The 26,922-nt window shown below is 36.6% G+C and overlaps 1 protein-coding gene across 5 annotated transcripts in view; it reads left to right on the top strand.

Annotated features, from left to right (window-relative positions):
• LOC111861799 overlaps nucleotides 1–26,922 on the top strand; it is a 325,084-nt gene that overhangs the window by 277,464 nt on the left and 20,698 nt on the right. For 2 of the 5 annotated variants that reach the window (XR_004512731.1, XM_033750460.1), the window contains exons 9-17: nucleotides 4,711–4,816; nucleotides 6,750–6,956; nucleotides 10,664–10,844; nucleotides 12,502–12,860; nucleotides 13,838–13,978; nucleotides 14,414–14,831; nucleotides 15,309–15,656; nucleotides 16,366–16,682; nucleotides 25,980–26,140. Coding sequence is in view for 4 of the 5 variants with exons in the window: in XM_033750460.1 (XP_033606351.1) it covers nucleotides 4,711–4,816; nucleotides 6,750–6,956; nucleotides 10,664–10,844; nucleotides 12,502–12,860; nucleotides 13,838–13,978; nucleotides 14,414–14,831; nucleotides 15,309–15,656; nucleotides 16,366–16,682; nucleotides 25,980–26,140 (2,238 nt within the window). In the remaining variant the exon portion in view is untranslated. The remainder of the gene's footprint in view (nucleotides 1–4,710; nucleotides 4,817–6,749; nucleotides 6,957–10,663; nucleotides 10,845–12,501; nucleotides 12,861–13,837; nucleotides 13,979–14,413; nucleotides 14,832–15,308; nucleotides 15,657–16,365; nucleotides 16,683–25,979; nucleotides 26,141–26,922) is intronic. The other 3 variants (XM_033750459.1, XM_033750461.1, XM_033750462.1) reach the window with 2 other exon arrangements.

Here is a 26,922-nt window from a genome sequence, read left to right as displayed (position 1 = left end):
AAATGGCACATCCTCCACAGACTGCAGGATTCGTTCGGCCTTCAGATCAAACAGCTATTATTTCTATAATTATCATTAATCGGAGTCGGGATAGTTCACGGGCTGGACGGCCCGAGATTGATTCCCGGTAACGTAAGATTTTTCTGTTCTTGGCAGTGTCAAGACCGGCATTGGGGCCCACCCAGTCTCCTATCCAGTGGGTACCGGGGTATCTTTTCTCAGGGGTGAAGTAGCAGAAGTGTGAAGCTGGGCGCTCACCTCCATCTGATGCAGAGGTTAGGAATGGTGGAGCTGTACCTCCACTCCTCCATATGTCTTCATGGCGTGGTGTTCGACTGGTTGAGCACAGGGACAGCTTTACCTAATTATCGATAACATACGGGCCTTTAGATTCTGAAGGGTTCTGACGATGATGTATAACTCAGTTATTTGGTTTTCGGACTTTGTCCATCGTCCGGTATTCTAAAAAAAAAAATAGCCGCATGTGAAAAGAGTTTTGATTCAGAGTCATCAAAATAGAGCTTCCACCATATGTCAAGAACAAGATCTGGTTAACGAAATTAGCAACCTGAGACGTGATCTTCAGCTCAACGGTTATTCCCAATGTTTCATTGTCTCGGTCATTAATTCCAAGGGTAGCATTCATCTGAATAAAGAACAAAAGCCTCTGGGCTCTGTGAATATCCCATACGTGAAGGATGTTTCAGAGAAGTTCAAACGTACAGGGATTCGATGCAACATTAGGACGATCTCCAGAACTAAACACACTCTCAGGAGTTCACTCATAAAACCAGGCCGGAAAGAGGTCCCACTTTGTCACGTTTTTCTTTGTCTGCTTAGGACTCGAAGAAGCAGTACTGTAACTGGGTGAAACAGGAGTTGAGAAGGCGCAACATGGCACCGCTACACCACCGTCAGCTTAGCCAAACAATCATACAGCAGTGTACGGCGGGGCAGTATTGAGGATGTCTGTTCTGTGACGTAATGGTGACGTCTGCGTTCAGGAAATCTTAAAATATGCAATTAACAGCAATTATTAAAATTTTCATGTACTAGTCCCTACATGTATACAATTTGCAAGAACCTTAATACATGTTGTAACGTGGATGGCCAGAGCGTTTCTAGGCAGCGACATGTAAACAACCTTCAGTCGCGTAAGCGCACTCAACAATAGGATGAATGTTTATAGTTCGATGCTAGGCAACATTCAGAACGCCAATAGGTTGGCAATATGGCTGTCACGTGAAGAGTTTTCTATGGAATCCGTGCTGCGACCGTTGCTATGCAATCGTTCGGTAAACGCGTAACAACAATAGGCTGTTCTCTGTGTGGTGGGTACGGAGGCTATATAACGAGATTTCATACAGAAGTGTTTCACCCCCCGTGTGGAGGCGGGGTCGAATACCTCCACCATGACCCTGCAAGTCATAAGATGGGACGAAAAGGGAAGTCTCAAATCTGAGACAGTAAAATATGGTCGCGAGTCCCAAGGGACTCGGACGCGAGAAAGACTACGCTGGCAAGTGCCAGCAGCATATACAAAAGACAGACCCGTCCTCTCGTCAGAGAGGGCGCCCCACAGAAACAAGACCGTAGCTGTCAAACGGTAGTAATTAATAGACACCAAGACTTACTGACTGACTAACCGTCAGTCGCAAAGTGACTTTTACTTTGACTTGAAGTGTTTCATATAAGAGGCTTAAACTTGGCTGCGGTCAAGCATACGACCGTTGAAGTGAATTAGACTGCCGTTGTAGCGGAAACTAGTAGAAATAGGGCATAATCTGCTTGTACAGAGCTTGGACTGACAGAGGCCCTGTATATATTTTATATACATTAACATGTAAATGTAAATATCCTTTACATTATGACAAATGACTTACTACTGCAGACAGTGACTTTGACAAAAGACAGACCCGTCCTCTCGTCAGAGAGGGAGCCCCACAATAACAAGACTGAAATTGTCAAACAGTAATAAAAAATCTGATCATGAGTCCCAGATTGGGCTCGACATCAAGACTGACTGACCGACCGACCGACCGACCGACCGTCAGTCGCAATGCGACATTGACTTTGAACACTGTTTCCGTATTTCAGAGCATTTGAGTGTGTTTAAGTGACGGTGAGAGTTCTCGATGGGAGACAGCCACGGGACGTCCGTAGAAGACCTGTGAAGACTTAGTCTGGAGCCACACGAGCGCACAAAATGCGTCCGTTGTAACGAACGTACTTTATGACGGACGTTGCTGAGGACACCACACAGTTGCAGAATGCGGTGCGTAGTTTTATGTCTGCAATGGAGCCAGAAGAAAGCGTAGCATTCGCCTCTCTTGTTTATTTCTAGAACGGACATCACGACGTTCGTTACAACGGACGCATTTTGTGCGCTTATGTGGTCCCAGCCTTATAAAGTGTGATATGAAGACTATTTATGTGTAATACTCGGAGTGTGTAATCCAGTGAGACTGCTATAGTTTCCGTGTTGAGATCGGTGAAGACAGGAAATCGTAGTGTGCGTGCAACAGTGAATTATGAAGCGTGTGTAAATCAGCGATAACGCTGTAATTTAAGTGTAATTAAAAGAGGTTATAAAGAAAGTGCCAATAAATCCAATCATCCGAACTAGAACCCGTCATTCTCGTCACGCGTACCATCCTACATGTGACAATATATTTAAGTTACTGGCCACACAGAAATTGACTGCGAAGGCGTGCGTTCCGAGGGCTGCAGGTTGTTCAGCACTGCCTTAATTCATGGCGTGAAAAGAAGATGAAAAAAGTGAGTGTATGCTGCTTGGTCGGTTCGTCATAGACAAGACAGTATCCAACCTGCGAGGAATTCTTTTGACCTACCCAGAGGAAATTCTTAGAATTCTGTGACTCTGAAACGTAATGCTTACAGTGCATTTATCTTGTAGGGATGATACAGCGAGACTTCGTTTACCTGATAGGCCGACCTGAGCTATTTTCTCGGCAGTACCACCTTGCAGACGGGAGGTTCATGAACAGTATCTCAGTTTGGGGTATAATTTCTGAGATCTTCTCACGATTTTAACAGTTTCCTCCGAGATTATTCGGGCGAATGTGTCATAAAAATATACAGCATTTTTTCCCTTACCTTTCATAGTTTTTATCTTCTACTTTATTTTCCACCTTGCTCCTTAAAAACATCATCATGATTAGGGCAGTAATGCTACTGTTACTATTATCACCCCCCTTACAGTTCGATATTCCCGTACAGCATGCGGGTCGTGCGTGCAGAAGGTTCTGATTAGCATATTATTTTGGGGACCTTCCGCTTAGTTTTTGTCCCCTTTTCTCGGGCAATTAAGGCAAGTTTCGTGGTAAGTTAACCACATTCTCGCCTTGAGGATGCCACACAAGTGCCATGTCAGTGGTGGAACCCTGACTGGGGGGGGAGGTACCGCTGAACTACAGTATACAGGCTTCACATTCCAACCAACTTTGAGGTCATTCTTTTACATCACTGATCTGTTTCAAATGTCATATTTAGTCTTGTTTTTATTTAGTATAGCGACTGGCCCTGGGCTGGAAGATCGGGTTTCGATTCCCAGCGAGGGCAGCAGTTTTCTCTTACCTGCCATATGGGCTCTAGGACTCAACTAAGACCCCCAGTCAGTGGGTGCGGGAGGGGGGGCTTAGAAGCACGAATATATGCTGAGGTAAAGAATACCTCGAGTACCCCCACTCTGCCTTAAGTCTTCACTGCATATTTCTGATCAAGCATAGGAACCTTGCCTGTTGTTTTCAGTTGTCTCCTGTGTGTATTCTCTTCAGTCCCAGTTCTTTAAGACACCCCGGGGAAATTCTCAAATGACAGGGGGTTCAGCGAGAAGTGGAAGCTTCGAATGACAAAGAAGCGAGGAGCTTCATGGCTCCCTTTACCTTTGGGAAGGCGATCCAGTATCATTAATACTGAGAATCATCGGAAACTTGATAGCGCGAAATTCCAAAGGAGAGGCGTAATTAGGGGCTGGCAGCTATCTATGGTAGAGGCGACAAGAGGGTACAATGACCAGACCACACCCACAAGTGTTATAAAAATACATTCTGTAAAAAGATATCATCATTGAATTTTGTAATGCGAACTGCAGAATAAACGAAAAGGCGAACTTGGCAATCTTGGCATACTTGTTATTTGATTGGAAAGTGTACTTAGGTCTATTACAATGTTTTCTGTTACAGCGTGCCTCATAATTTTATAAAATTGAGCAGGGCACGGATCTTTGAGTCCACCACCCCCATAGCTCAGAAATGGCAAGCTTCACCTCTGTTTTTCTGAATCTGATGTAACAATATTGTGACATGTTGACTCACTGCCAAGAAACAGGTGACAGTACAGTCTGGAACCCAGGGGAAGGGGAGTATCTGCAGTTGGAAGCTGCTACCAAGCAGTGTGACTGAGGACACTACTCTCTGAGTGACGGTGATTTATGAAGTGTAGTCACGAGCTGTAAAAGTGTCCAGTAAATCCAGTTATCAATCCAAGACCCATCTCTAGTCACACTCAATTAAGTGACATGTTAACATTATTAAAAGAGATTTTGACAGACCTGTTTTATAATTGGAAGTGATGTGGCTGTACCCCCTGGGGGATGCAGACTGCTAAACTTCCTCAGATGCCCAGTCAAACAGAGAGAACCTGAGGCCGAACTTAACAGTGACATTGTTATGTGTGTTTTCCCCACAGGAAGACAAGGATTTGGTGCATGAATTCGTTCAGAATGATGGTCTGGCCTGCCTCATCAAAGTTGGCTCAGAAGCGGACCAGAACTACCAGAACTACATTCTCAGGGGTGAGTGTCTTGTAGTATTCATTTCCAGTTGCTAAGGCTTAACAATAAGTTTACAGAAAAATGTATGTTGCCAAATGGCCTTCAGTCTGCATGGGAAGATACCAAGAGATGTAAATGAATAATTATACAATTTAGTGATGAATTTTTGTGCTTAATATCAGTAGTACAGATTTCATCTATGTTAAAATTACCCTTACTTACTTACTTACTTACTTACTTACTTACTTACTTACTTATGCATGGAGCTAAGCCCTTTTGGAGGAGCCGCCAGTTCTGCAGCTACTCAAGAATTTCCCAGCATTTTATGGAACCCGAAGGTTCATTACTGTGTTCACAAGAGCCCTCCACTGGTCCCTATCCTGAGCCAGATCAATCCAATCAATACCATCCCATCCTATCTCTCTAAGATTCTTTTTAATAGTGTCCACCCACCTACGCCTTGGTCTTCCCAGTGGTCTCTTTCTGTCTGGTTTTCCCACCAATATCCTATATGCATTCGTCTCCCCCATTCGTGCTACATGCCCTGCCCACCTCATCCTCCTTGACTTGATCATTCTAATTATACTTGGAGAAGAGTACAAGTTATGAAGCTCCTCATACTGCATAGCATGCCCTGTTGTCAGGGCATGCAATGCAGTAGTTCGACATACATCGAAAAGCACCTGAAGATGGCACTTTAGTGCCAAAACATGTAGTGCAAGAGAGAAGAGTAAGGTGAATAAATGTATGCACTGTAAGACGGTCAGATTTTTTGATGTGGCAAAGTTTACTAGTCTAACTCCATTATCATTATTAATTTCATACAAACTCTCATTCCCAATCGTTTGTTTGAAAATGTCTACCCTCTCTACTTTGGCATTGAAATCTCCTAACAAAATCTTCATAGGGTACTTCAAGAATTTATCAAATACATGTTCTAGTTCTTCATAGAATCTATCACTAGATCAATTTTATCTTCTGTTGGGGCGCGAACATTCAGAAGAATGATATCACACCAGCAACCTTTTAGTATTATATATGATATCCTATCACTAACGAAGTCTACCCTCTTAACTGCTGATATGATTCTCTTATGTATGAAAAACCCTGTACCTAATTCATGATTTTCATTCCCCCTTCCACAGGAAGTTAAAATTACCCTAGACAGTAAAATTAAATGTGCATTCCATCATTAAGCTTTCAACACTTATGAAAATTTTCATACAAAATTTGCAAGTACATTTGTAATATATTTCTTTATAAACTTGTATCTGCCTAGCTTCGGTGGTTCATTACTTATCATATGGAATTCAGGATACTGCCATGTTGGTGTTTTACATGCTGCAAAAAGAATACTTCAACAGAAATTGTATAGTTTTTGAACACCTGTTAGAAGAGAAAATATCATGATCCTCTAGTGCAATTCTTCATCTTAGAAGTTCACTACATACCAAATTTCATGATGCTGGAATCTCGGTCTACCCCACGTTTTCCTTTCAATCAGTTTACCAAATATGATCATGGTTCTAACACATTTTATTTTGTTGTGGAAATCGTATGGAGGAGATTGTAGAAAGAAGTCAGCTAAGATAATAATGGAAACTAATGTTTTAGAATCTCAGAATAGGATCTGAATATGAGGAGTACTGTCGTATAGCATGTAACACCATCTACTCTACATTAAAATCTTTTGAAGAAAGCTAAATTGGTGATGCAGTTTATGACGTATTTTTAATATGAAAAATATGTATATACATAAGTTGGGGGATGCAGTTGTGTTTCTTGTGAGGAGGAGGTTAAAAAGTTTTGCTTTATTTAATCATATAGCATGAAGTGACCTATATTCTGTCCTTTCTGATTCAGTATTTGTGTCTGTAGTACCCACAGGCACCCATTCCTCAGCTGTTCCATTGTTACTAAGACTCTCATCACTTTATTTACATGCTTTTTGCAGCACTGGGACAGGTGATGCTGTATGTGGATGGAATGAATGGTGTAATGGAGCATAATGAGACGGTACAGTGGCTGTATGCTCTGATTGCCAGCAAGTTCCGCCTTGTTGTAAAGACAGCCCTCAAACTCCTCTTAGTGTTTGTAGAGTATGTGGAAACCAACTGCCTCCTTCTCATCAAGGCTGTCCATGCTGTTGACACAACTCATGGTAAGAAGCATATCTTCTGCTCTGGAATCCTGGCACTGAGTTTGCTCATGAGAGGAAATGTTGAATGCACCTTTATAACGTAGATTGGTAGTGTATCTACTTGTAGAATGTCATTCTTGATAGGGGGGAAGAATTTAGAAATCCAGTTAACACATATGTAGATGTATTCATACAACATATTTGCTGCTTACATAAAAGTTAATTTCTTCATCACCAAATGTTTGTATTATAATCATACAAAAACTCATCACCTGAGTGCACGACAAAATTGTGAATATAAGGATAATTAATGAATTCCTTAGAAATGTGGCAAAGTTCAAGCACTAGTACTTGGGAAAAACATAATGAACTTCCAAAGTCGGGTTGTTCGAAAGTGATTGAACAAACAGATACTCGTAAATAGTTTTAAGTGTTACAATGACCTGTTAGTGGGATTTGTTTGTTCTTTGTCAGCTCATTTGTTTCTTGTAATATTCTAATGGGACACTGATAGCTAAAACATTGCCTTCATACTTCAGTGCAGTATAGCAATACCTCGCATAGTCCAGCTTCACTATAGTCTGGTTTGAAAATTTCAAAACAAACTAGATTTTAATAGAGCAAAATAAAAATAAATTTTAAAAAATTATTAGTACATAAAATTATTTTTAATACATAAATGATCGGTTTTTTCCCTTTATACAGTCAAGTCTCTTTTTGTGCGGTTTACTTTTATGTGGTTTTAAAGTTATGCGATACAATACATATTTCAATTTTTTCTGGGGTTCCCCGTTGTATATGTATGTACCTATGCTCGGGTCATTTATTCTTGAGCTCTGACAGCTATCGCTGGAAGAGGAGGGGAGAGCACTACTTTAACGGAATTTTGGAAGAGCTACAACATCAGAAACATTATCGAAAATATGGGCGAAGCCTGGCATGAATGAACGGCAAGCAATATGAGGGCAGTATGGAAACCTATCATACCACATTGTGCAAATTATTTCATTGGTTTTGGAACTCATTTTGCTGAAGTCACTAATAACATAGTGGAAACTGGACAGCAACTTGGTTTGAATGAGTTAGATTCCGTCAACATAATTGAGTGCATCAAATCGAACACTAATGAACTAGATAATGAAACACTTATTAACATAGATGAAGAACGGGAGGACAACTTAGACAACGGTGACTTTGTTGAAGTGCCTGCACGAGAATTAACAGCTGAACAACTATAAAGAATTATTGGAATGGTTGAAACCTTGTCAGAGCATATTATGGAAGTTGATCCCAATATTAAACGTAGCCTTACAATTTGCCGAACGATAAACAATGTAATTCGTTGCTACAAAGAAATGTATGAAGAGAAAAGGCCAAAGAAGAAAAATGTGCAGACATCAATATTGCAATTTTTAGAGAATAAAAAATGAATTGCGAAAAACATGTTTTTTTTTTAAATGATTTCAAATAAAGACATTTGAATTTATTAATCGTGTTTTATTTATTGAAAAACGGAGAATTTTTTGAACCAATTATCATTTTTTGTATGTAATTAGTTCCTCGATTAGTTCGGTTTCAAACAGTCCGGGATATTGGCGGAACCGATTACCTGGACTATGCGAGGTATTGCTGTATATAATTCTCTATATCTGTGAAGTAATGTCTCCTAGGAAGTGGAAAAAAGTGTGACAAATAAAACACGTTAATTTTCTGGGATAACAAACAAATTATGTCAAAGGGGAAAGGAAAAAAAAAATATATTCTCAATTTTCGTGTTTCCTACATACCAAGCAGGACTGAAACTTCGGTGTAGAAAAGTGGTATGAGGACATAAATCAGTCAGCTGAAATTGAATTTGTGAGGAGTTTTAAAGGCTACATTAGATACCGTAAAATATGAATTAAGAACAAAAATGAAAGGGAAAATATAAACTAAAAATAAATGAAAAATATGTTTATAAAAAATAATTGTAAAGTAAGTAAAAAAAAAGTAAAGCTATCTCTCTAGCAGGTCGTGGAGGCCCATAGGGTTGTGAGATGCTGAGGTTCGCACATTCTCTAGACAATTGGCTCATAGATGGCAGCAACATTGTCAGCTCTACGCGCCAGCCGCCCTTTACCCCCCAAAATATTCCTGGTATTCATTTCTGTTAGATGCTGAGTTGACCCCAGGGCCATAGTGCAGCTGGAAGGATTAGGTCAACTAAGAAAATCTAATGACCCCATCAGGACTTGAACCTGCGACCTTCCGGCTTGTAGCATTGTGCCCCAACCAACTACGCTACTGCATGCCCCAAAGAATGATCGTGTGATTCCGAAGTTATTTAATTAATGCAAACCATGGACACTGAAGTACAGGAAAATATGCTTTAACATTTAGTGAATGAAGCTAATCTAAATAATATTTTAAAAGTTTAGTTTCTATACCCAAGAAAACATACCACATTCTTGTTTCAAGTACAAACCTGTAAGTTAAATTAGGGAAACAATCACCATTTATTCTGAGAACCAAACCTAACGCTTAAAGGAATTCTGTGTGTCTAATATATCTTCACTAATATGCTACAGATAGAAATAATGTGCTGTACATAGTTAGAAAATAATCACGAGGTTTGACCAGTACTGTAGACCTAATCAATGAAGATTAAATGCTTACTTTGTTGGATAGCTGCTGCCTTGTGTAAAGTTGACAGCAGCTACTTTGGTCTGATAATATACAAGGCTTATTTTATTTCATTCATTACTATGGCTAGAGTAGTAGTAATTCAATCACTTATTTATTTATGAGCTTACTCTGCAACCTAAAAGCCAATTATAAAGTAAGGGGGACCAAGGAAATAGACAAAACAAAAGTACAGTCTATAAAATATGATTAAGAGAAACAGTTTTGGTTCTGAAGTGCATCTAGCAGGACTGTTTTTTACTGGAAGAGCAGATATTGAACATAGAAATATGACATTAATTATTTAATTTTCCTGTTCCTCCCATTCTTATCTCTCACAAACCAAAGTATTCTCCATATTCATTTGTTTACACATCAATCCAATGTCTTCTCTTTCCTCAGAATAAATATGATCTTGCAACCATATAAATATTGCCATCAGTACACATGAATTTAAAACACAAAATATGCCAGTTCTGTGAATATGTTGGTACAATGACGCAAAATTTAAGTAGTATTCAGTCACTCGCTAAATTAATATTACAAATATTATTAAGAAGGGGAGGAAAGCTCTTGAAGAATAATGTGATCAGGAATGCATGAGAAATAACACAAGAACATTCACATGAGTGATGATATTCTTCATGATTCTGTGAAGATTTATAACAGTGGTTAAGTGCAAAATAATATTTTTGGTGTTGGTTCAAGTCCCATTTTTAGATTATGTGTTGTCAGTACACAGAAATATCCTGTTTATTTCTTTTCTTATATTAATGACAGTCTTAGGGATGGAACCTGAAATTCTGTGAATGGAAACAAAACACATATATGTTAATGAACAGTCCACAGGAGAGTGGAGCAGATCCAACTCCTTTAAAGTCCATATGCCAACTAACTGCATCTCACATAATCCTGTGTAAATTTACTGGATAATATGTTTATTTTCATAAATTACTTATCACACTAATGGCATGAATGTTCTAATGGTAAATAATGAAGTGACAGCAGAATGAAAGCAAATGAAATCAGTACAAGGAAAGACTTTAGATGTGCCTCTCATTGTGAAGGTTTGCTTCCCTGGAGTAACATTGTGAAGCTCCTAAAGGACTATGATGCAGCAGACACAGAGCTTCTGATCTATGCCATGACACTGGTAAACAAGACACTAAATGGAATTCCAGACCAGGACACTTACTATGATCAAGTGGATGCCCTGGAGGAGCAGGGTATTGAAGGGACCATTCAGAGGTAATATCATTCAAGGAAATTTCTTAAATCCCAACAACCAAAGGTAGAGATATTGAATTCTGAGTGATTAATCTGACTGAAGCAGTTCACAACTTGCATGCTTATACAAACCAGAATAAATCACATTTCATTCAAGACACTGTTGCTTTATTGTACTTCATTATAAACATCATTACTCTAGTATACGATGGGGTACCCAAAAGAAACCGAACTAATTTTTTTGTGGGTAGAGCTTTTGTAGTACCGCGTTTTGCCGCTATGAGCGCATAGAGTTAACATTCCCGAGTCGATAAGCCGACTACCGTTGCTTCAGTAGGTAAGGACTAGTTTCGGCAGAGTTTATAGTGACAACTGTTTTGTGTGATCGTCGTTTTTGCAATGGCTGATTTTCGTGAACAGCGTGCGGCGGTGAAATTCTGCTTTTTGCTCGGGAAAAGTGGAACAGAAACTCTTGAAATGTTAAAAACGGCGTACAAGGACGATGCTATGGGGAAAACTCAAGTGTTTGAGTGGTTTTCCCGTTTCAAAAATGGTGAAATGTCAATTGATGACAAACCTCGTTCTGGTCGTCCTTCCACGGCCCGAACACATGAAAATGTTGAAAAAATTCGTGAAATCATCAAGGAAGATCGACGACGGACCATTGAAGAAATTGTGGAGCTGTCGGGAGTGACTTGGAGCTCAGCGGCCAGATTTGTGGCAGTCGGGTGACTGGTTTTTCCATCATGACAATGCCCCTGCTCTGTTGTCTGTACAACAATTCTTGACCAAAAATGGTATGACCCCTTGTTCCTCACCCTCCATACTCACCCGACCTTGCCCCATGTGACTTTTTTTTGTTTCCTTGAATGAAAAGAGACATGAAAGGAAAAAACGACGGAGGCGCTGTCAAGCATCTCAAAAGATGAATTTAGACAATGTTTTGAAAAATGGAATAAAAGACTAGACAAGTGTATTAGTGTAAGTGGAGAGTACTTTGAAGGGGATTGAAGGTTTGTGCTTAAAATTTGAATAAATAAGTTAAAAAAAAATAAGTTCGGTTTCTTTTGGGTACCCCCTCGTATTTGATCCATTTCTGAAAATATGACTTATTTTTCATTTTGCATCCACCTGGATTTTGAGGCTGTAGGTGGTAAATATTTTCAGTCACCTGATTTATCATCTATGTATCAGTAGAGACAAAGTAAAAAAAAAAAAGACTTGACACACATACTTTTTTAAAATCAATAAAGCATGCTAAATATTTATAATGTTGAATATGCCTCCTTCAAGAAGACCTTGCTCTGTGGAATAAATAAAAGTGTTTCATACATTTTCAAGGGCTCCCTGATGTGCTGGTAACTTTAATTTATTATATTCTTTATGCAGACTGAGATGTAATAGTAAACATTATGTTAGGTGGATCACTTTTGCATTCTGTTTCCATGGACATGGCATGAAGACAACAAAATGACAAAATGACAAACACTGCCATGCTTAGAATATTTATATAAATTATGTTAATATAGTGACAACCAATCAGGACATGCAGTCAGTTCCAGAAGAAACGACATGTTTATTAAATGTGCCTCAGACAGTATTGTATTTGCAGTTAGAAATTGGTGCCTGGGTGTCCTTTAAAATGGGACTTCTTGTGAAATTGTTATATATTACATAGGTACATGTCAAAGCAAGGCACAGACCTTGACCTTCTGCGCCAGTTCCAAATTTATGAAGCAGTGTTGCATCATGAGGATGGTGAAGAAAAGGGTACTCCATTGAAACAACTGGATGAGACAGTGCGCAAAACTCTTAGGAATCGAAAGTCACTCACAGAATCAATGATGGCAGAACGACGCAAGTCTCGACGGCATTCTACAGGCACCTCACCTATGTCCTCATCGCTTGGTGGTTCAGTGCGAGGGAACAACTCATCTCTCCAAACCTCAACTGCAGCGGATGATGACGAGTCAGAGTCCTCCAGCTCAAGGTCATCACCAGGCCATGAACTCAATGGCTCTTACAAAGAGAGCAGAGGTTAGCCACCTTGAGCATGCACTGTGTTCTGTATGTGTGCAACTAAATTCATTTTTAGTCATGCTAACAATGAAAATGTTTTGATAGTGGTCCAGAATTTGATTTTTAATATCAGACTAGAGTCTTCTGACAACTCCAGTAGTCATTTTTATCCCTTGCATGTTCATGATTATAGAAGCTGGCACGTACAAGAGACAAAAACTGGAAGTATTCAAATGAAAGTCCTATTAAATGTCTGGGATTTTGATGCACATATTTTTCCCTCTTTAACATATTCATGATGTATTTCTAGCACTGTGCCATGTAACTATTTCAATTAGGCTGGCTACTAGTGATGCTATCAGTATTGGAACTAAATAACTATTTCAAGGCTTGAAAAATTTTAGTTCAGGATCCACTGATACAGAATTTGAAGTAGAAAGGGGAAGTTCATATTGTTTCACTATGATATTAAAAGTCATGCATTTCAATCACCTTGAATTTTTAGTTACCATTGATTTTTACAGAAAATTGCAAATTGATCTACTATGATATTTCATTTTACAAAATAAATTCACATTTTTTGAATACTGAACTTTCATGACTGAAAGATATTTCTTGCGGGTGCAGTCATAAAAATGACTGTCTCTGGGGGTAACAAAGTCTTCTTTCCAAGGATAGTAGGGACAGGAAGACTGTGAATTGACCCTCTACATATAGCTGTTTGTATCTTGGTTTATTTGACAGTACTTTATCAGCTTCAGAGGTTATATGAGCATGCTTGGAGCTTTGCCCCAGTCTGAGCTATATTAATTCCTTGTCAAACAGCTGAGCTGGAACATTTAATCTGAAACATACAGGGGATAAAACAGAAGACAGGCTTGTGTATGATATAAATATTTTTGCAATTAGCTCTAGAATTGGGCACAACACTAATACTGCCTGTCTGCTGACAATCTTCATTACTAACTGCTATTTGGTCCTGCCCACAATACTAGCTGGTGATGCAGGTGTTACACCTGCCCTAAGGCGGCGTCGTGAACGAGCAGAGAGACAGCGCAGTTTCATTCGTGAGCAGCAGGAGACAGCCGCTACCCTCAAGGCAACCCTTGGTAGCCCCGATGAAGGGGTTGCAGATGGTGTGTACCACATATCCCAGAACACCTCAGCTCTAGATTAATAGTGGTCATGCCTCAGAGTGACATGAGACATATAAAAATGTATTAATTAAGCCTTTGTGATAAAATGTTTACAACATGCTCATGTTAATGTCATTTGATTAGCATTTGGTAATGGATTGCAGAGGAAGGGTTAACCTTTTAAATGCTGCATCTCATTGAGATAAGCTTTATTTTGTTGGCATATTTTCATGGTAATGTGTAATTTATATTGCTGAAAAACCATGAATAGTTGGCTTCTATGATTGGCAGGTGACAGAACAAAATAAAAGATAATCCCAATATTGAATGATATTTCCTGGACCCAGACCCTAATCCTTTGAATACGTCTTTAACCAGACTGTGCCCTGACACTATAAAATGGTAGTGGACTTGAATTTTAAAATTCCCTTTCAGAAAACCAGAGACTGTGTAAGAGGTTAGGGAATGGCACATTTGACAATGGAGACTCCCGTTCCTCGAACAAACTTCAACAGCTAAACCGCACCCCTAGCCGCAAAGACCTTACACCCCTTATGAATGCTGTTAATAAGCTACAGGATGCCACACCTGGGGCAGAAACAGAAGGTAATGGAATCCTGAAGAAACCCTGGGTCTTGTCCATGATGTATGGGAAGAACAATGCAGAAGAGGGGAGTGACGACACACCACTGGTTGGCGAAAATGAGCAAGATGACTCTGTAGCAACATCAGAAAGGAAGAAAATTCTACAGTTGAAGCGAGAAAATACAGTGAAGGATCTCACTCAAAAACTGTCCAGTCAGAATATCATCCACAGCCCAGCTGAAGATGGGAACAACAAGAGCATTAACAGGTAGAGAGATCTGACAGATAATATTTGATACTCACCTATTTGCAACTGACCAGTTATTTAATAAAAATGTACTGTATCACTGTAAGCATTAATAATAAGAATGTCTTTTGAAATATGAAGTTTTAATAATGTGACTCAGGCTGCTTTTCAGTTTGTGTGATCTGGAGAGGGACAGATGGACAGATTTGTCAGTGCAAGAGTGTTTTTGAGGCTAATAAAATACTGACAATTAAATAATAGACTGTTACTAACCCTTAGTGAATATCACCTTCCCAATACTAACTTTCAGACTTTGTTCATTTAGCCCAAAGTTTATGACATGCCTATGGTTTAGGGCATGGGTAGGGGTTTGAGATTAAAGAGTTAGTACAAAGGAGAGGTAATAATTACTGATCTAGATGCTCTGTGAGCAGAGAAATTGATTCATTGTATGATGTAATGTGGTGGCCAATTAAGTCATATGCATTTCCTCTCCAGGATAGGAGACATGACTGGGCTCATCTCTAAAGCAAAAGAGGGGCTTGCAAAGTCCAAATCAAAGCAGGATGTTGTAAAAAGTCCAACAAATGAGAACATACCCAAGATGGTGGAAGCAAAGAAGTCTGAAACAGAGCTCCATTGGGAAGAGCTGGTACATTCTATGAAGCGCCCCCTCTCACTTTGTGATCTGGACTTTACTGACCTCAAAAGTGATGATGAGGTGGACATCCTGTCACCTGCCAACATTTCAAATGGTGGTCCACCCCCTCCTCCACCTGTTCCAATGGCTCCTGGTATGTCTTCATCACGAGGCACAGCCCCTCCTCCACCACCGCCTGCCACCAGGTAATTTGACAAGCAACAAATTCGTATTGACAAGAAATAGGCTACAGTTCATGTGTTGATGTGCAATAACAAAATTATTTAATGCAGATGGCAATATGTAACATAGGGCTGAGGAAAGTTAGGTTTATGATCCTATAAGAGGTTTGTTAGAGTGGTTAATTCATTGTACTATAATTACACTGGATATTTCCCATTATCTGAGGTACATTTAATATACAGAATAATTTGGGGTTTGCCTCTGCTTTTATCTTCAAGGGACTGTCATACTGACCAGTTTTTTTTTTTATTTAATTTATTATTGACATATTAAGATCGGATCCTGAACCATTTGCAAATTTATACATGGTAACCACTAGCTCTTCGGGTAATCTAGTGTTTCTGGGAGCTGTTAATACTGAAAACAAAAGCAACAAAATAAATCATTTAGTGTAATGAAGACAGCCTTAGAGTCAACTCCCAAAATAATGTGTGTATTAAATGTACCTCAATGAATTTACCTGACACAGTTGTGATGTGCATTATATTGTTTCCACCTTTTCAGAGCACTGTGTTGTCATTAAAGTTACTGGTTTCTGTGAGACTATTACTGTTCCAGAAATAAACATATGTTGATAGACATTGTTGGTAGTTTGAAGGTGTCATAAAATGAAGCAATGAATTCTGTATCTGTTTTCTGCTGATAAATTAACTTTCAATAACGTTATCACAGGTCTGGCACTGTTGTGCCACCTCCAATGCCTCCTTCAGTCATTAGCCCTCCTCTGTTTGGTGTGAGTCTGCGGTCTCAACGCAGCCCTGTCAATAGCACATCCACTGCAGACACAAGTAAGGCACTTCCATCAACACCAGTCAAGAAAACCAAAAAGACAGTGAAACTATTCTGGAAGGAAGTGCGGGATGACCCCATCATTCTGGCCAAGCTGCAGCAGACAGGAATGATCTGGGATGAATTACACCCAGTCAGTATTGATACTCAGAAGTTGGAGCATCTTTTTGAGTCCAGAGCCAAGGACCTCATCACCAAGGTATGGACTGGTTGTCATCATGTATCCTTAGCAGCTTCATTTCACTTACATAGCAGTGTGTGTAAAGAGAACGCCAAGTTAGAGCAAGATGATAATTACACGTATGAAATAATAGGAGCACATAGTAGCCACAAATGCATGATCCATTTTTAAGTATGTGAACTTGTAGGAACTGGAAAAAATGCTGAGTAGGGGAGTAGGGCATCTGTTTGTTTCCAGAAAGTCCTTAAAATGGCAAATTTTATGGCTCATATTGTTTCATGATTTTTCATGTAACATGCTAGAATATTAAAGTCCAGTTTAATAAAGACATTACAAAATACCAGATGTTCAGTGACCCCTATAGTACAGGCACAAAGTGTGATACTCTGCACCTATTTTTATTATCATTTACATTACCCAAATATAAACTGTAGTGGAATAGTTACATATATAACTTTCTTCACTCGTAGATTAGAGAGAATGCAGTATTTCATTTTGCACCAGTAGTAGGTAGTCCCAGAGTTGCTTGTACTCCTAGATATGATTTCTGATCTATTTAGGTAACATGTTTGAAAACCCAAAATAATTACTGTGTTTATTTGTGTAGTTTGTGCTAATACTGTTAAACAGATATAATACATACATGTTACAGTTCTATCTGATTTTTTCCACGCTTTCTTTAATGGTGTAATTTATGTTCAGTAATTCGAAAATGACATATTTCAAGAACATGTTAGAATAAAGGATTATGTTCTTACCAGCAGCAACACACTGATGTCAGCAAGCAAATGCAAATTCATTAAACATGCTAGTGTACATGAAAATTTTTCCAAAATACTTACTTTTAATGTGTCTTAGTTTATTTGAAAAATTTGGATAAAATCAGTCACTAATATTCTATAAATTCGGAACAAGGAAATGTTTGTAACAGTTTATGCATAGCCAAGCATATGGAACACCATACTGAACATTCATAATAATAAAAATACTGGTTTTGTAATTTCTGAGTGAAACACTGGTACATGTTTGCACTGTTAAGGGAGATTGATCAGATGAAGGGCAGTGTCCATAATACAGTATGAGTAACAAAGATTATTCAGTTACAGTTCAAAACCATACTTCTCATCATTCCAGACAAATTTTGGTCTTAGAAACCCATTATCATTATCTAAGAACACGTACCAAAATCTGAGGCTGCAAAGAACATGCTTATGTCACATCCTGACCTGAATTTCTCGTGGTTTTCCTGAGTCCCACTGGACAAATGCATGGACAGTACCTCAAATTATGCCATGACTGTTTCCAATTCTTTATTCACTGATCAACCTAACATTTGATGCTTCTGATAGCATCATTAAGTAAACTATAAATATAAAAATACTGGTAATGACCTTTAGATCGATTAAGGAAATTAAAGAAATTTTCAGAAAGAATGAAGCAGAATGGAGCATTACCATTACACAAGTAAATATGGTACATGAAATCTTTACTTCTCTGTCAAATTATAAATACAGAACTGAATGTTTTCTCTTGTTAACAACTGTGTGAATGTTTAAGATCAGTTTGCTAATGATGATGAACTCACCGTAGTTTTGAAAATATCTACTGTGGTAGCAGAGTGTGCCCTGCATTGTTTTTTTTTTCTTCTTCTTCTTAAACCTAGTGCATTGTGAATGATTCTGGTATTATGACTACGTTAAATGTACGTGGAATGGATTTATGAGATTACTCAGTGGGTAGTGTGTGTGGAGATTACACTTTCAAGTTATGAAGTTAGTGTATGAAATTAACCATCCAATTCTAGTCATATTATAGATGAACATTTTTGGTTTTAATTTTTTTAGCTCTATTACTCATAAATAAAATATGACCTAAAAGGGAATATTTGACCTTCACTAAGATAAGGACAGGTGAAAAGTACTTGAAAATATATCACTTAATTTGTACTGGAGAAAAAAGTTACTATTATGAAGTTTTATATTTTATTACACGTAAATATATAATTAAAACAGTGGATACTTATAACTTTCTGTGAATTAAGGTAAAATTTTGCAAACATTAAGCTGACATTAGTGTAAAAGACTGAGACCTTTCCCTTATGAGTGAATGCATACATTATAGTCCCAACTGTGTTAGCAATGTTTTGAACTTGATATTTGTTTGCATGGAATGCCAGTTGCCAATATTTGCAGGCACAAACATATAACAGATAACGCTTCTCAGTGATTGCATGCACTGTGGATGCTGTATGGAGTAACAGTGCTAAGAGAAACAAGGTGGAGGTAGTGTCTTCAAGTGTTTGATAGAATGAACCTGTATAAAAGTTAAATTTGAGCAACAGATGGGATTCATTGCATGAAGGTGATATTTTCATTCTCTTGCAAGATAGGTTGTTCACATATATTTTCTTACATGTCTTATGTAATTTACTATATGCAGTACATTTTAATTATTGTAATTTGTATCACACAATATCACACATCCTAGTTTCAGAAAATTTTAAGAAACTGCCAGCATAATAGTGCACAGGGCACATAAAATTAATGTTATAAGGGGAGGTCACGTGCCTATTATATCAATCCATCCACTTGCTTGTTTCATCTCCAGGACAACAAATTTCAGTGAAATTCATTATTTTGGAGCCTGCACTAAAAGTTGTGAGGCAAATTTATTTTGGGTTCATTTCAGTTCAATATAAAACGTACTTCACAGGATGCTCAAAACAAAATGTATCAATTTCCCCCCCCCCTCAAAAAAGTGCCCTGGGGGGGGGGCTCTGACAACTGACATGAAATATAGGTTTCATTAGTGTCTGAAACTTTGTTCTGTGTTTTTAATGAAATTCAAGCAAAGTAATACATTCTTGTATTCATACTTAGCATTGTGAGAAATGAGCTTACATGTTGCTCTACAGAACATATTTCTGCTACACACTTATGTCACAAAATGTCAGCACAAGATGAATAAGAAGAAGAGAGTGAATAAGTTTGTGTCTCTAATAAATGAACATCATAAGCATAGAATGTAAATTTTTAAAGAACATGTTTGAAAAGTATTAGTACTGCATTGGAGTACATCTTTGCATTTTAATTTGTTTATAAGTAATTTGTCATGTTGATGGAATGAACATAGTATGTAAGACCTGAAGCTTTCACACTTAAATGTCAGTTACTTATAACTAACTTACACAGCTAGTAGCCCAAGAAGATTTTATTAACAGTAGGTAACTTACATTTCATGTCTTTGTCTAAACTAATGCAGCTCATAATTTCAATTTCCAGCTCTCTTAACAATACAGATATCAAATTTTGTTTCATCATTCCATATTAGGGAATTAATGTCTGCCATATTATGATATAATCCAAAGGATTTTTGAAAAGAAAATTGGATTCCTTATACACTGTACAATTTAAAGCCACATTATTTGATTTCTCATTTGCTACAACTGTATGCAGTAATACTACCTCTGCCTTATTTCACTTTAGGTATTTTCATTGCTCATATTTGCAATTGTTTCTCTTATTCTTTGAGTGGCATATATTGATTCTGTGTTATTTTCCACGTGAACTAAGTACTAACCACCAGTTTTACATATTTTTACATTTCTTTTTAAATCATTTAGCTTCTAATATTTGACAGTTCACGAGTTTTTCATGGAGTAAATATGGTGCATGTATGTGTTCAGTAGTGTGAATTAATCCCTTTGTTTTTTGTGTATTTTTGAAACAAGATTTTTATCTATCCATTTTTTATTCATGTCATTTATTATATTTTTAGTTTTATTTTACACAATCAGTGTCAATAAAGGAACTTCATTATTTTGATATTTTTGAAAGCTTGAAGTAAAGCTAGCTTTGTAATTTAGGTATAAACATATTTTAAATATTCTATAATTCGAGTCCAAGTTTTTATTTTTAAATATGTAGCAAATAATTATATGTGACAGAAATAACAAATGTGCTGAAGTGCTGCATAACCTTTCCACAAAACACAGTGCTGTGCTTAAGAACACTGAGAAGGATGAAATTTGATAGATATGTGGGCTTTCACAGATACTTTCAAAGTTGGAATATGTATATATGTGTTTGTGCACATGTAATTGTAATTGAATAATTTTAGTTATTATGGAGAAATAAAATAATTTCAACCTGATATATATTAGGAATATTTTAGAAAATTTTCTCATAAAATAATAAATTACTTAACCCCATAATAATTAATTGCAGTTAACTATAATTCATTCACATGCAGATTGTTTTAATTCAAATACACAGATTCAGAGAGACAAGTGCTCTGAAAACAGAGTAGACAGTAGACACATGTTTATCTGTTTATCTCAAAGCTTTAAACAATATCACTTTTTAGTGCAAACATTAGGTCACATTCCCCAACAAGAGATTGTCTAATTCAATTGTTAGATGTTATTTTGCTGTGAGATACAGCTTTGAAATATGCCGAGGGCACACCAAGGAAACTGGCAACTGCAGCGCAAATTGAGGAAATGGCAACACAACTCGTGGAGAGACTGAGAAACTCAATTTCCAAGCAATGGAGCATGCCAGTCTTCTCACAATTGCATTGCCACGTGGTTTCCTAGTATCAGCTCTTCTGTAACGTGCTTCAGTGATTCATTTGTTTAAGGTGGCACAAAAGGTTGATGAAGCTGCTAATTTTGTTTTTGTGCAGTTAATTGAGCAAAAGCCTGGTATACATGACAGAAACCACTCAGACTATGCTAGGTGGGACAAAATAAATTTGGCTTGGGAAAGAATTTCTCATGAAATGAAGTTCAAAACAATGTAAAAGCTTCAGTGTAAATGGTCACAGAAGAACGGATGCACCCAATGTTTTCTTTTCCTAATATTTTATTTAAGCATTCTGTTGCATTAATATATCATTTATTTCACATATATTTCTGCCTTAAATACAACTTATTATATAGTCACCCTTCAAATTACATGGTTCAGCTATATACGGCCATTGTCAGGTGTCTTCTGTCTTGCTAAATTTGTTGCACTGTATGTCAAAATTTTGTATCATGTGTGAACGCATTATTTCCTGATTTCCAAAGGTCTTGCAAATGGTTCACATTTAAAATGACACAGTTTAATGATATCTCTTAAATTTACAGTTCATATTGTAACCCGTCATAACAGGGTTTTAATCTTAAAGAATATCTCATTAAATATCTGCTAGTAAATTAATTGTGAGTAATTAATTTTGTCATATTTCCTATTTTGCTGAAAATATAATTGGATAGAATAGTGAGATCAGTACGAGATACATAGCCCCAAATAATGAATGTGCACAGGCCATATATGTTCTACAGGCTGTTCTTATTTGTAATGTATGACAGTACCTGGACAACGCTTTAAATCGCATAATTTTACTTTACAGTATCTGTCTCTCTGTCTCTGTCTGAAGTACCTCTGTATCATTGCTACTGGGTGGGTGCACTCTTCACAGTTCTCATTACCTACACACACCTAGCAGTTGGTGTAATAGTAAGTCAGATGTATGTGGAAGGTACCTGGTTCAAATCTTAGCCTAGGTATTGGCCAACCCTTCAGATGGGTTTGTGTTTTTAACAATTCCCTGCTAGTGAATGTCAGCATAGTATCCTGAAATATGTCAAGGTTGCCTCATCACAAATCTTTATCTGCTCACGATTGTCTTCCCATCTCATGTGATGCTGTGTAACATCCATAGTTGAGGTAATGTTATTAAATAATGCAATAATCAGCTGATATTTGAATGCATTTCATAACAAAGATTACATATAAAATTCTAGGAACAAACATCTGCCATTATTAAAAGAAACTGTTTCCTGTGTGTATAAGAATTGAAACTGCATACTTAATATGATGGGGTTATGTTGATTTCTGCAATTATTATCAGTTCTGGCATGCTCGATTTTCATAATAAAAATGTTTTCTGTTCTTAATAAGCACTTACAAGTCACTTTAGATTCATGTTACAAAGACTCTCAAAAAACAGTGTAAGCCAAGCAGCTGTGCATTGTAAAGCAGGAGTTGTGCAGCACTTGTCTGGGCTGTTCTGTTGCTCTGCAGGTACTTGGCTCTGTGACTCACTCCTATACTGTGTACTATATTTTTGGTGTCCTGTAAAGTCCAACAGGCTTTTGGTACTACTTACTTTGATGCTTATTAATATTTGTATATTTCTTCCCCAACCTTTTGAATGGTCATCATCAATGAATGGCATGCTGGTCTTCCAGGAGGTAAGTGCTGGGGATTTGGTGCAGGGGGTTTTCTCTTAATTACTGTAGATATGTGAAATATGAATGGGACTTGCATAATGTAAGGTTTGAATAAACCCTCCAGTAAAGAGACTTCATTCTTTGAGTCATATAAATTATGATAATTTTGATTGGTCAGTTAACTATTTATGCCTTGAATTAACATTGTTATAAGTATTTGCTATCTTATTCATATGCATATTTTAATATAATATTGACAAAGTTTTGTAGATAAGGGTTTTTAGATTTTCTTCTATTTTGGATGAAAATGATGAGAATGTTGAGCAATTTTAGAATTTAAGAGTTGAGTGATACTTAGAATTTATAGAAGTATGACATACATAAAGACAAATCAAAATAACTGATCTGAGTGCATATGTCAAGTGAGCAAAATGTACCTACATTTGGTAACATAAGCTTAAAACACCTTCTATATGAAAACATTTTGATGTTCAACATTTAGTTCATGATGACTTTTCCCCACTGAGAAAGTACACGGCGTTGTATTTCAGCAAAATGTGTTATTGGGTATTCCATGGTTATAAATCAATGAAGACTGTTGAATTACAGTTAAGTTTCAACAAAGACTTATTGACAGACTAAGAATTGTAGCCTCAGTTCAGTAACACAAATTCTTTGTACCAGGTGAGAACCAAATCAGTCTCTGGGTAGATGGTTCATAAATATATTTCAGCAATATACTCAAGACAATCTAACATTCTCTGTCCTAATGGGGTGTACTGCTTTTACAGAAAGGTTTTTAAGACTAATAAACCAAACTGTTTATCTTCCCACTTTAACATTAAACATAACAACATCTTAAATTTAATATTGTAAAAAATCATTATACCAAAAGGTAGATGTTAACATATTTATGCCAAAATAAAGCACCTATGATACATAAAACCTTAAAAACTCACATTAAAATTAGTAATTACTGTTTAAAAAAATCATTCAGTGAATAAAAATAATTCAATAGAAGGTAGTNTAAATATATTGATACTATAAGGGGAATTCCCCCAGAAGATTATACCATATGACATAACTGCATTAAAGTAAAAAAAGTAAATCATCCTTAGTGATTCATGGGACACAAAGGGTCTAATAGTATAACATGCTTTGCTTAATTTAACCATAAGTCCATCAATATGATGCTTCCATGACAAGGAGCTGTCAACAGTAATACCTAAAAACCGAGTCTTTGTATTGTTAATAATATATTTATTATTATAACTGATAACTAATTTAATTGTTTGGCTATTAATGGTCCTAATTGTATACACTGAGTTTTGTTATAATTTTGTTGACAACAAATTGATATTGAACCATTCATTCAACTGTCTGAAAGAGGAAATGATAACTTTTTTAAAATTTACTAAATTAGGATTACTAACAATAATGCTGGTATCATCAGCAAACATGACTGGCTCAGCGTTATAAGTAACTATTTTAAGTAGGTCATTTATGTACAAAAGAAAAACATTGGTCCAAGTATAGATCCCTGGGGCACTCCATGTTTAATCTTCCCCCATTCTGAAGAAGTATAAGAATGTGTTAATTAATCATCAATGAGGACTCGCTGATACCTATCACTGAGATATGATTTGATTAGAGCATATGCATTGCCTACATTTCCATAGAATTTCAGTTTGATTGATTGATTGATTTATTTATTTAACATCCATAACTGTTACATTATGTACAATTGGACAAGTCAGTTTTTTAAAAAAATATATGAGATTAAACATCACATCAAATGACTAATAATATAAAAAACCATAGAAAAATAACATAATAAATGTTTTCTTCATTAATAAGTCATGATTAACGCAATCAAAGGCTTTCTCGAGGTCACAGAAAATACATCCCACAAGTTCCTTATTATTGAAGGCCTGTAAAATATCATTTAGATGTTTAAATGTTGCCTTTCCTGTTGAGGAATTCCTTCTAAACCCATACTGTTCACAAGATAATATAGCATTATTTATTACATGTTTAGAAAGTCTTATACATAAATCTTTTCAAAAATTTTAGAAAAGGAAGTTAGTAATGATATAGGCCTGTAATTTTTTATATCTTTATTGTCGCCTTTTTTAAATAATGGCTTAACCACAGAATATTTTAATCGTGTAGGGAATGAACCAGATGACATTGACCTATTACAAATATAATTCAAAGGAGCAATGATAAATGGAGAACTTATTTTAAGGATTTTTACTGAAATTTCATCGTATCCAAATGAATTTTTGGATTTAAGGGATTTAATAATTTTTTTAATTGCTCTAGTCATATTATCGAATATTATATTTGGAAAGGGGTTACTGAAAACTCTGTATAGATAATCAATACAATTATCTTCTAATTCCTCACTGTTATTGATACTGGAAATTATTTTGTCTGCTATTAATAGAAAGTAGTTTTGAAAGGAATCAGGTACCTTTCTCTGCCTGACAGAGGTTCTGTGCAGATTAATTTCATCTATACCAGTTTCCTTCTGTTGTTTTCTTTGTTCATTATTTCTTATGTTCTCACTATCCATACTTACATTTACATTACCAGATAAAGTTATCATCTCTTCATTACAGCTATCTATGTTACCGAACAAAGCATTATCTATCCAAGTAAGATTGATCGGGGTTAGAAATCCTTTTCCTACTAATTTATTAATTTGTAGGGATATGAGTTTCACTACCAGAGTCTTTCCTATATACTGGAATGTGCTATTACTGATGGTAAATGTGGCCAGGTCATGAAGCTCACCACACACTTCAGTCTAATTTCATATTCAAGAAAGCCTGGGACTCTAAACCCATCATCTCATATCACTATACAGGATGGTGATCGGACTTTGAGTTCACCTCTTACGTCCGTAATTTAGAATATGGTGTTTTGTTTAACAAGTTATGTCATTAAAAACGCATTTTTAAAATTCACTCTGAGCTGTAATGGAAGTTTATCCAAAAACAAATGCTGTAACAGTTTTCTTCTTTTCTGCTGATTGATAAAATCCTATTGTTATTGCTGTGAAAAGTTAATCTATGGCATTCTGTTGCAACCAGAAACAACAAGAAATGAATAAGAACAAGGAGATCATTGTGTTGGACCACAAGCGCTCAAATGCCATCAATATTGGTATGACAAAGTTGCCACCACCCCGTTCTATCAAGACTGCAATTCTCAAGATGGACGCAACCATCATGAATCGGGAAGGAATAGAGGTAGGTATGTCAGCCTGGAGCTGCAGATAAGATAGAAGCTTCCATAATTGTATCATCCATAATCTTACTACACACATGCTCATCTTCAGTAGGGGCCTGTGCATGCCTAGTAACAAATTAACCCAGTACTACCTGAAATATAGTAACATTAACATTAACATTTATTCAGCATTCCATAAATCCTTACATGGTTATTTCAAAACACCACGGATATAGAAGTAGTCAACATGAGTAAGCATAATTACATAATGCATCACATTTGTGCAATGTCATAACAGTAGCCATATATAAATATTTACAAAAAACATGAATACATGAATACATGAACATGGATATAGAAGAAGTCAACATGAGTAAGCGTAATTACATACTGCATAACAATTGTGCAATGTCATAACAGTTAGCCATATATAAATATTAATAAAACATGAATACATGAACATAAACCGTCACATGCAACAATAAAGTGCTATTACCTACAATCTGTAACAAAATCAGGAACATCAGTTGTTATCCTAATTGTATTATGTTTATTATTATTTTATTTCATTCAAAATCCAAAATAAGGATACAGAATTTGTCATGATATTCTCAAATACATACCACACCACAAAACATACGGGAAAACTGATTAATATCATCAAATAGGCACATACACAGTAGACACAACAGAATAAAAATTGTAAAAATATCAGTAGTTATAGGTTATAAAGATCAATAAATATCAAACAAATATAAATAAGTCAATAAAACCAATCATATATATATATATAATAAGAATA

This window comes from Cryptotermes secundus, unplaced genomic scaffold (genome assembly GCF_002891405.2).
Source record: "Cryptotermes secundus unplaced genomic scaffold, Csec_1.0 scaffold598, whole genome shotgun sequence".
In the NCBI taxonomy this organism is placed as follows: Eukaryota; Metazoa; Arthropoda; class Insecta; order Blattodea; family Kalotermitidae; genus Cryptotermes; species Cryptotermes secundus.
This window is presented reverse-complemented; position numbering and strand designations above follow the sequence as displayed.